This window comes from Xenopus laevis, chromosome 1L (genome assembly GCF_017654675.1).
Source record: "Xenopus laevis strain J_2021 chromosome 1L, Xenopus_laevis_v10.1, whole genome shotgun sequence".
Lineage (NCBI taxonomy): Eukaryota > Metazoa > Chordata > Amphibia > Anura > Pipidae > Xenopus > Xenopus laevis.
In genome coordinates, this window is record NC_054371.1 from 645,161 (window position 1) to 654,617 (window position 9,457).

The window sequence follows — 9,457 nt, forward strand, 5'->3', positions numbered from 1 at the left end:
TTGGATTCTATAATGTTTATAGGTTTTCACAAATAACCTTTTTAACATACACCGACTCTTGTGGGTAACGGCATCTATTTCATTTCTGTCTTTAATTAGAACTTGTCGATATATAACGTTACGTTCCCAATGTTCCTCTATGCTTAGGATTAAGGGCGTCTGAGCCCGAAATGCGTCAAGCAATACTATGCAGCGTCTCCTTTTAAACATGGACGAATAAACATTTTGGATTTTAAAATAATTCGGTGTGTGGAACTCCGTCTTCTGTTCTCCATTTTGTGCGGTGTGGGACGTAGAAGGAATCCAGCACCCGGTCTCATACTCATAAGCTGCCCGGCCTTTATATCGGCACATGAGTCGGAGCGGTTATGATTATCTATTAAATGTGTAAGGCCATAGACCAAGGCGCAGTGTATAGATTAACACAGAGTGAAGTACAGGCTGAGTAGCACCTCATGCCCCCCCCATGTCTTGTGTATGAGATCTCATGGTATCTCACACCTTTGTCAGATTTTGTGTTTAAAGTAGATGATGGGACAGTCCATGCCCACAAGCCCTTACTGGTCACAAACTGTAACTGGATGGTTGCTCTTTTCTGTTCTTCCTTCAGGGAGAGCTTTGCTCAGGAGGTAAATTCCAATTATTTGGCAAATTTCTATGTGTTATCTGTAGACCAACATGATGTTTTCTTTATGATAATCTCTTACCACCCTCTGCCCACTATCTTCTTCTTTCTCCTATTATCTCCAATGGACCTCTACCCACTATCTGCTCCTCCAGTCCATCATCTCTTCCCTCATCCTATTATCTCCAATGGACCTCTACCCACTATCTGCTCCTCCAGTCCATCATCTCTTCCCTCATCCTATTATCTCCAATGGACCTCTACCCACTATCTGCTCCTCCAGTCCATCATCTCTTCCCTCATCCTATTATCTCCAATGGACCTCTACCCACTATCTGCTCCATCTGTCCACAATATTCTTCCTCTTACTGTTATCTCCAAATAATCTCTGTTCCTTCTGCCTGCTATCTCCTCTTATCTTCCCATTATCTCCAGTCCACATCTGCCCTCATCTTCACTTTCTGGCCATTATCTCAGACACATATCTGACCACTATGTGCTTCGTCTGTCTGCTACCTTTTCCATCTGTCCATGATCTTCTATGGCTTTTAACCTCAGCACAGGGAAAATCCTCTGCCTGCCTCTTTCCACTGTCTCCTCCATTCGTCAGTCTTCTCCTACTCTATTTATTATCTCATTGCATTGTTCATTATCGCATACTTCTGTCCACTATGTGCTCCATCCAACATCTGCTCTGTTAATTATCTTCTTCCTTTGCTCTCTATATTGTCCATTTGTCCACCTTCTGCCAAAAACCAGACAAACAGGGCAGGATGGTGATGTCTGTGTAAAGTGGGCAAGGCTGTGACTTCAGAGATGGCCTTTGGGTGGGTTATAGTTAAGGTTTCTGAATCCCAGAAGGACAATGTTGTAACTGGGCTGTTTGTTTCAGGGTTGGTGACTTCTGCAGTATTTGGGAGCTGGCCTGTCTTCCCTGTGGTAGGGCACAATCCTGACTGGCTCCTTACAAAGTGACAGTGGGAACTTAGCACTTACATGTATAGGGCAAAGAGGGCTCTGTACAAATAGTGGTAGTAGTGCCAGTGCAAGGCTTAGAGACTGGCCAGCTACAACCACTGAACCCACATACTTCTTTAGCTGTGGCCCTAATCAGCTGGAGGGGCCACACATATTCATTGTCTACATGTCTCATCCAGGTCTCCCTTCCTGGCACCTCATGTATCTGCCTTCATACCATCCTGTACTTGTACCTTGAGTACTTGTACCCTGACAATTTCTGCCTGGCACCTGCTTTGGATTCTGTGGAGCTTCTGGTACTTTCCAACCGTCTGTGCCTCCCCCACCTGCAAGCCCTGACTGGTAAGGAATAATCCACATATTTGTATGCCCACCACTGCACCCACCTGCTAAGGAACTAGCAATGCCCATTGGCGTTACCCTTACTCCTACCTCCAGGCCCGTTGCAGGTGCTGTATGACCTACCCACAGCAGTTAGGGAGTAGGGCTACTCAGTGGCAGCCATGCATGGACCTCCTTTCCTCCAGCCTTACTGTGCAACATTGAGATGGACAGTCCCTGCCATATATCATATACCTGTTCTAATAGCCCATTGATATAAGCCCCACAGTGGAAGAATATCTGCCCCTGTACATTACAGTACAAATCTAACACTGTGCTCTCCCCTCATTAGAGGAACATGCGGTGGATGAGCTCCTGGCCTCCTATGTACAAGGAGAGGATATAGACGGACAAGTCCTCCATTACCTGGAGATGCCACAGGTCACACTTCTCTGCTTGGCTTGGGGTGAAACTGGAAGTACCTCTGTACCCCAATCTCAGTCCCAGGGGTTCCTGTGTTTCCTTTGTGTATATAACATCTCCTGCAGTGACGGACACTTCTCTTGTCTCCTCAGCTCCACAAGCAGCTGGCAGACTGGTGCCTTCACAACATCTGCACCAACTACAACTCAGGAGATGAAGTACATGAGCCCAGGTAACAGTCTGTGCCAGGGAACAGCTGCCATTTTGCCTGTGGGTGGGAGTTAAGAGTATGCCCTCCTCCTTGTGTCCCAGTTCTCTATCACTTCCAGTGCCAGATCTGCCCCCATATTCCCGCAAGTGACATGTTGTCCATAGCAGTGTCTGACCCATCGGCTCATTTCTGTTTGCAGAGAACAAGAGTCGCTTTGAGTGGCACCGCTGCCCCCCCCCCCCGTTTGGTACCTTAAGGAGGAAGACTACTATCTGCGATGTAAGCGAGAACACGAGAAAGAAGAGGAACTTTTTAGTAAGCAAAACTGCAAATGGTGCTTCTGGGTCTCCTCTGCCTCCTCTTCATCAGTGCCCTGAACCTACACTTTTGTGCCTTCAGATAGGGGCAAGAGGACCAGTACTTACCTCGAGTCCAACCATCTACCCCATGGAGGGGTTCGTTTATGTCAGCTTCAACTTTAAAGGAGAACTGAACTCTAACAATAAATGTGCCTAAAAATGTCCTATTTTCTATAGTGAACTTATTGCACGAGGCTAAAGTTTGAGCTTGTCAAAAGCAGCAATGATCCAGGGGGTCACCATCTTGGAAAGTGTCTGTGAGTGGGGCAGGGTGATGATAGAGAATGTAGGTGAGTGGGACAGGGTGATGATAGAGAATGCAGGTGAGTGGGACAGGGTGATGATAATGTAGGTGAGTGGGACAGGGTGATGATAGAGAATGTAGGCGAGTGGGACAGGGTGATGATAGAGAATGTAGGCGAGTGGGACAGGGGTGATGATAGAGAATGTAGGCGAGTGGGCAGGGTGATGATAGAGAATGTAGGCGAGTGGGACAGGGTGATGATAGAGAATGTAGGCGGTGGGACAGGGTGATGATAGAGAATGTAGGCGAGTGGGGACAGGGTGATGATAGAGAATGTAGGCGAGTGGGACAGGGTGATGATAGAGAATGTAGGCGAGTGGGACAGGGTGATGATAGAGAATGTAGGCGAGTGGGACAGGGTGATGACAGAGAATGTAGGCGAGTGGGACAGGGTGATGATAGAGAATGTAGGCGAGTGGGACAGGGTGATGATAGAGAATGTAGGCGAGTGGGACAGGGTGATGATAAAGAATGTAGGCGAGTGGGACAGGGTGATGATAGAGAATGTAGGCGAGTGGGACAGGGTGATGATAATGCAGGTGAGTGGGACAGGGTGATGATAGAGAATGTAGGCGAGTGGGACAGGGTGAATGATTATGCCAGGTGAGTGGGACAGGGTGATGATAGAGAATGCAGGTGAGTGGGACAGGGTGATGATTAGAGAATGCAGGTGAGTGGGACAGGGTGATGATAGAGAATGTAGGCGAGTGGGACAGGGGTGATGATAGAGAATGTAGGCGAGTGGGACAGGGTGATGATAGAGAATGTAGGCGAGTGGGACAGGGTGATGATAGAGAATGTAGGCGAGTGGGACAGGGTGATGATAGAGAATGTAGGTGAGTGGGACAGGGTGATGATAGAGAATGTAGGCGAGTGGGACAGGGTGATGATAGAGAATGTAGGTGAGTGGGACAGGGTGATGATAGAGAATGTAGGCGAGTGGGACAGGGTGATGATAGAGAATGTAGGCGAGTGGGACAGGGTGATGATAGAGAATGTAGGCGAGTGGGACAGGGTGATGATAATGCAGGTGAGTGGGACAGGGTGATGATAGAGAATGTAGGCGAGTGGGACAGGGTGATGATAGAGAATGCAGGTGAGTGGGACAGGGTGATGATAGAGAATGCAGGTGAGTGGGACAGGGTGATGATAGAGAATGTAGGCGAGTGGGACAGGGTGATGATAGAGAATGTAGGCGAGTGGGACAGGGTGATGATAGAGAATGTAGGCGAGTGGGACAGGGTGATGATAGAGAATGTAGGCGAGTGGACAGGGTGATGATAGAGAATGTAGGTGAGTGGGACAGGGTGATGATAGAGAATGTAGGCGAGTGGGACAGGGTGATGATAGAGAATGTAGGCGAGTGGGACAGGGTGATGATAGAGAATGTAGGCGAGTGGGACAGGGTGATGATAGAGAATGTAGGCGAGTGGGACAGGGTGATGATAGAGAATGCAGGTGAGTGGGACAGGGTGATGATAGAGAATGCAGGTGAGTGGGACAGGGTGATGATAGAGAATGTAGGCGAGTGGGACAGGGTGATGATAGAGAATGTAGGCGAGTGGGACAGGGTGATGATAGAGAAATGTAGGCGAGTGGGACAGGGTGATGATAGAGAATGTAGGCGAGTGGGACAGGGTGATGATAGAGAATGTAGGCGAGTGGGACAGGGTGATGATAGAGAATGTAGGCGAGTGGGACAGGGTGATGATAGAGAATGTAGGCGAGTGGGACAGGGTGATGATAGAGAATGTAGGCGAGTGGGACAGGGTGATGATAGAGAATGTAGGCGAGTGGGACAGGGGTGATGTAGAGAATGTAGGCGAGTGGGACAGGGTGATAGAGAATGTAGGCTGAGTGGCGACAGGGTGATGATAATGCTAGGTGGTGGGACAGGGTGATGATAGAGAATGTAGGCTGAGTGGGACAGGGTGATGATTAGAGAATGCAGGTGAGTGGGACAGGGTGATGATAGAGAATGCAGGTGAGTGGACAGGGTGATGATAGAGAATGTAGGCGAGTGGGACAGGGTGATGATAGAGAATGTAGGCGAGTGGGACAGGGTGATGATAGAGAATGTAGGCGAGTGGGACAGGGTGATGATAGAGAATGTAGGTGAGTGGGACAGGGTGATGATAGAGAATGTAGGCGAGTGGGACAGGGTGATGATAGAGAATGTAAGCGAGTGGGACAGGGTGATGATAGAGAATGTAGGCGAGTGGGACAGGGTGATGATAGAGAATGTAGGTGAGTGGGACAGGGTGATGATAGAGAATGTAAGCGAGTGGGACAGGGTGATGATAGAGAATGTAGGCGAGTGGGACAGGGTGATGATTGAGAATGCAGGTGAGTGGGACAGGATGATGATGATTAGAGAGACTATTGGTGGGGTGAGAGTTGCACGGGATGACATTGTAGGTTTGGTGACAGAATTGGACGGTTCTATCTGCACCACTTTCCCCATACTGGGCTTTTTACCGTAATGTTTACAGGAGTGAAAGTGACTGACATTATAAAGCGAGGGACACTTACCTTACCTACTCCCATAGTGAAACACACTCAGGGATAATTGGCCCCTCTAGAGATGGACTTGTTTTGTCCGCAAGATACAGAGCTGGGCCATGATGAGCGGTACCCTGCAGATTTCTAGGCCATGATGAGCGGTACCACCAAGTGAAGGTTTGTCCGTATGATACAGAGCTGGGCCATGATGAGCGGTACCCTGCAGATTTCTAGGCCATGATGAGCGGTACCACCAAGTGAAGGTTTGTCCGTATGATACAGAGCTGGGCCATGATGAGCGGTACCATGCAGATTTCTAGGCCATGATGAGCGGTACCACCAAGTGAAGGTTTGTCCGTATGATACAGAGCTGGGCCATGATGAGCGGTACCCTGCAGATTTCTAGGCCATGATGAGCGGTACCACCAAGTGAAGGTTTGTCCGTATGATACAGAGCTGGGCCATGATGAGCGGTACCATGCAGATTTCTAGGCCATGATGAGCGGTACCACCAAGTGAAGGTTTGTCCGTATGATACAGAGCTGGGCCATGATGAGCGGTACCATGCAGTGACGCTTGCTCCATATGATACAGATGTTGGCCAGTGCACGGGCAGATGAGGAAGTGGAGTCTCCGTTCCGCTTCACTTCCTGCTCTTTGGATTGGGGTCAGGGGAGCTTCGCCAATGAGGCAAGTTGAGGCTGTCGCCTCAGGCGGCAGCGCCCCACTAGGTACCAGGGGCAGCAAAAATGCTACTCCTTGTACTTTAAGAGTGAATTTCCGGGGGAGGGGGGGCAGCAGCCAGGCGGCGGAGGGGCCAGGATCGCCCCTGATTGGGGTATGTGTTGCCCCTCACACATCCTCTGTGGGCTGAGTAGGAGCTAGAGTAGCACATTCCTAGCAGTATTTCCAGCTTTATCATTATCTATGTAGGGAAGCATCATACTCATCAGTACTATATACTCACAGTACTACAGTATATATCAAGCAGTATTATAGGGAGAATCCTGGCTCGGGTATATACATAAAAGCAGCAGAAGTGTTCTATATGGCAGGATGTTCATTACAGACTGGGCAAGTTCTATCTCACTGAGGATGATGGGAGGGAAAAGGTCAAATATTGGTAGCTCTAACCATAAGCATGTAGACTATTCCTTTCCTACTGCGCTGCCTGTGTACATTAGTCTAATGGCCTCCCTAGTGCCACCTATAGGAACCTTAAGACTTCCCGTACATGACTTCTGGGCCCCCAACTCAGGTTCTGTCTTGTACCCACATTTAGTGATGCAATCAGTCCCTAGGAGCTGCCTTTGCTCATGATATTGTTGAGTCAACTCTTCTCCCTGGAGATGACATTGACATGTGACACAACAGAGCATCACACAACAGCCAAGCTTGTCTTTGGATTCAGCACCAGAACACAAGAACTCATAGCTTATGTACCAGTGTAGTCCCCATTAATACATTTCCTGAAAAGACTTTCAAATATAAACAATACTATTATGGACTGGAAGACTCCAAGCTGGTGTATTGGTGGAGTCAACATTTTGCTGAAATAACCTCCACATCTCCAATCAGTTCTTGTACAGACTAGGGAACTGTACAGATTGAGTCTCCGCCAGCTAATGCATTTCTTCAAATGGACCTCCATGCACACCCATTTCCATTATATACCAGAGAAGTCATGTTTGTTTACTTGTTGAGTTGCTATTGAACGATTTCATGAAATGGACATCTATGCAGAGAATGTCATGACACTTGAGTGAGAACTCGGTTTGGTTAGTGGTGGAGTGGTGAATATAAATAAAAGAAAAACTGCAGAAAATTGGTGTGTGCGGATCCATAATTGAAACTGCTGCTAGTGGTGGAGTCACCACTAAGACATGTACTGGAGTGGACCTCCATACACATTCAAAGCCAGTATGGACCAGAGAACTCATGTCTTGTGTACTGGAGGAATCACCACTAAGACATGTACTGGAGTGGACCTCCATGCACATTCAAAGCCAGTATGGACCAGAGAACTCATGGCTTGTGTACTGGAGGAATCACCACTAAGACATGTACTGGAGTGGACCTCCATACACATTCAAAGCCAGTATGGACCAGAGAACTCATGTCTTGTGTACTGGAGGAATCACCACTAAGACATGTACTGGAGTGGACCTCCATGCACATTCAAAGCCAGTATGGACCAGAGAACTCATGGCTTGTGTACTGGAGGAATCACCACTAAGACATGTACTGGAGTGGACCTCCATACACATTCAAAGCCAGTATGGACCAGAGAACTCATGTCTTGTGTACTGGAGGAATCACCACTAAGACATGTACTGGAGTGGACCTCCATGCACATTCAAAGCCAGTATGGACCAGAGAACTCATGGCTTGTGTACTGGAGGAATCACCACTAAGACATGTACTGGAGAAGACCTTCATGCACATTCAAAGCCAGTATGGACTAGAGAACTCGTGGCTTGTGTACTGGAGGAATCACCACTAAGACTTTTCCTGAGAAGAGCCCCATGCACATTCAAAGCCAGTATGGACCAGAGAACTCATGGCTTGTGTACTGGAGGAATCACCACTAAGACATGTACTGGAGTGGACCTCCATGCACATTCAAAGCCAGTATGGACTAGAGAACTCGTGGCTTGTGTACTGGAGGAATCACCACTAAGACTTTTCCTGGAGAAGACCTCCATGCACATTCAAAGCCAGTATGGACCAGAGAACTCGTGTCTTGTGTACTGGAGGAGTCACCACTAAGACATGTACTGGAGAAGACCTTCATGCACATTCAAAGCCAGTATGGACCAGAGAACTCGTGGCTTGTGTACTGGAGGAATCACCACTAAGACTTTTCCTGGAGAAGACCCCCATGCACATTCAAAGCCAGTATGGACCAGAGAACTCATGTCTTGTGTACTGGAGGAGTCACCACTAAGACATGTACTGGAGAAGACCTCCATGCACATTCAAAGCCAGTATGGACCAGAGAACTCATGGCTTGTGTACTGGAGGAATCACCACTAAGACATGTACTGGAGAAGACCTTCATGCACATTCAAAGCCAGTATGGACCAGAGAACTCGTGGCTTGTGTACTGGAGGAATCACCACTAAGACTTTTCCTGGAGAAGACCTTCATGCACATTCAAAGCCAGTATGGACCAGAGAACTCATGGCTCGTGTACTGGAGGATTGACCACTAAGACGTACTGGAGAAGACCTCCATGCACATTCAAAGCCAGTATGGACTAGAGAACTCGTGGCTTGTGTACTGGAGGAATCACCACTAAGACTTTTCCTGAGAAGAGCCCCATGCACATTCAAAGCCAGTATAGACCAGAGAACTCATGTCTTGTGCACTGGAGGAGTCACCACTAAGACTTTTCCTGACCCACCTACCTCTGCATGCCCCTCTATAAAGGAGATTGCTATAAGGAAGGTTTTCCAGTTACAGAACCTTCATATAACCTATCACCATTTTCTAGGATGGGTGAGAATATGTGTTCAAAGGCTGTGTATGTGGAGCAGGATTGCAGTGTGGGGGGTTACATTGCCCTGGGATTGCATTGTGGGGGGTTACATCACCCTGGGATTGCATTGTGGGGGGTTACATCACCCTGGGATTGCATTGTGGGGGGGTTACATCACCCTGGGATTGCATTGTGGGGGGTTACATCGCCCTGGGATTGCAGTGTGGGGGGTTACATCACCCTGGGATTGCAT

At 48.2% G+C, this 9,457-nt stretch overlaps 1 protein-coding gene across 1 annotated transcript; it reads left to right on the top strand.

Moving 5' to 3' along the window:
- Positions 1 to 579: 579 nt before the first annotated feature.
- Positions 580 to 3,079, top strand: LOC108704855 (rho-related BTB domain-containing protein 2-like). Its single transcript, XM_041586477.1, has 5 exons — positions 580 to 629; positions 1,783 to 1,945; positions 2,277 to 2,365; positions 2,500 to 2,579; positions 2,758 to 3,079. Exons 1-5 carry the CDS (start codon positions 582 to 584, stop codon positions 2,774 to 2,776), a joined length of 399 nt encoding a protein of 132 aa, XP_041442411.1. The 5' UTR covers positions 580 to 581; the 3' UTR covers positions 2,777 to 3,079.
- The last annotated feature ends 6,378 nt before the right edge of the window (positions 3,080 to 9,457 follow it).

Coding starts and splice junctions, on each gene's coding strand:
- LOC108704855 (XM_041586477.1), top strand. CDS start 582: ATGGTTGCTCTTTTCTGTTCTTCCTTCAGGGAGAGCTTTGCTCAGGAG. Junction 1,946..2,276: donor CCACCTGCAAGCCCTGACTG/GTAAGGAATAAT, acceptor TCCCCTCATTAG/AGGAACATGCGGTGGATGAG. Junction 2,366..2,499: donor ATTACCTGGAGATGCCACAG/GTCACACTTCTC, acceptor TTGTCTCCTCAG/CTCCACAAGCAGCTGGCAGA.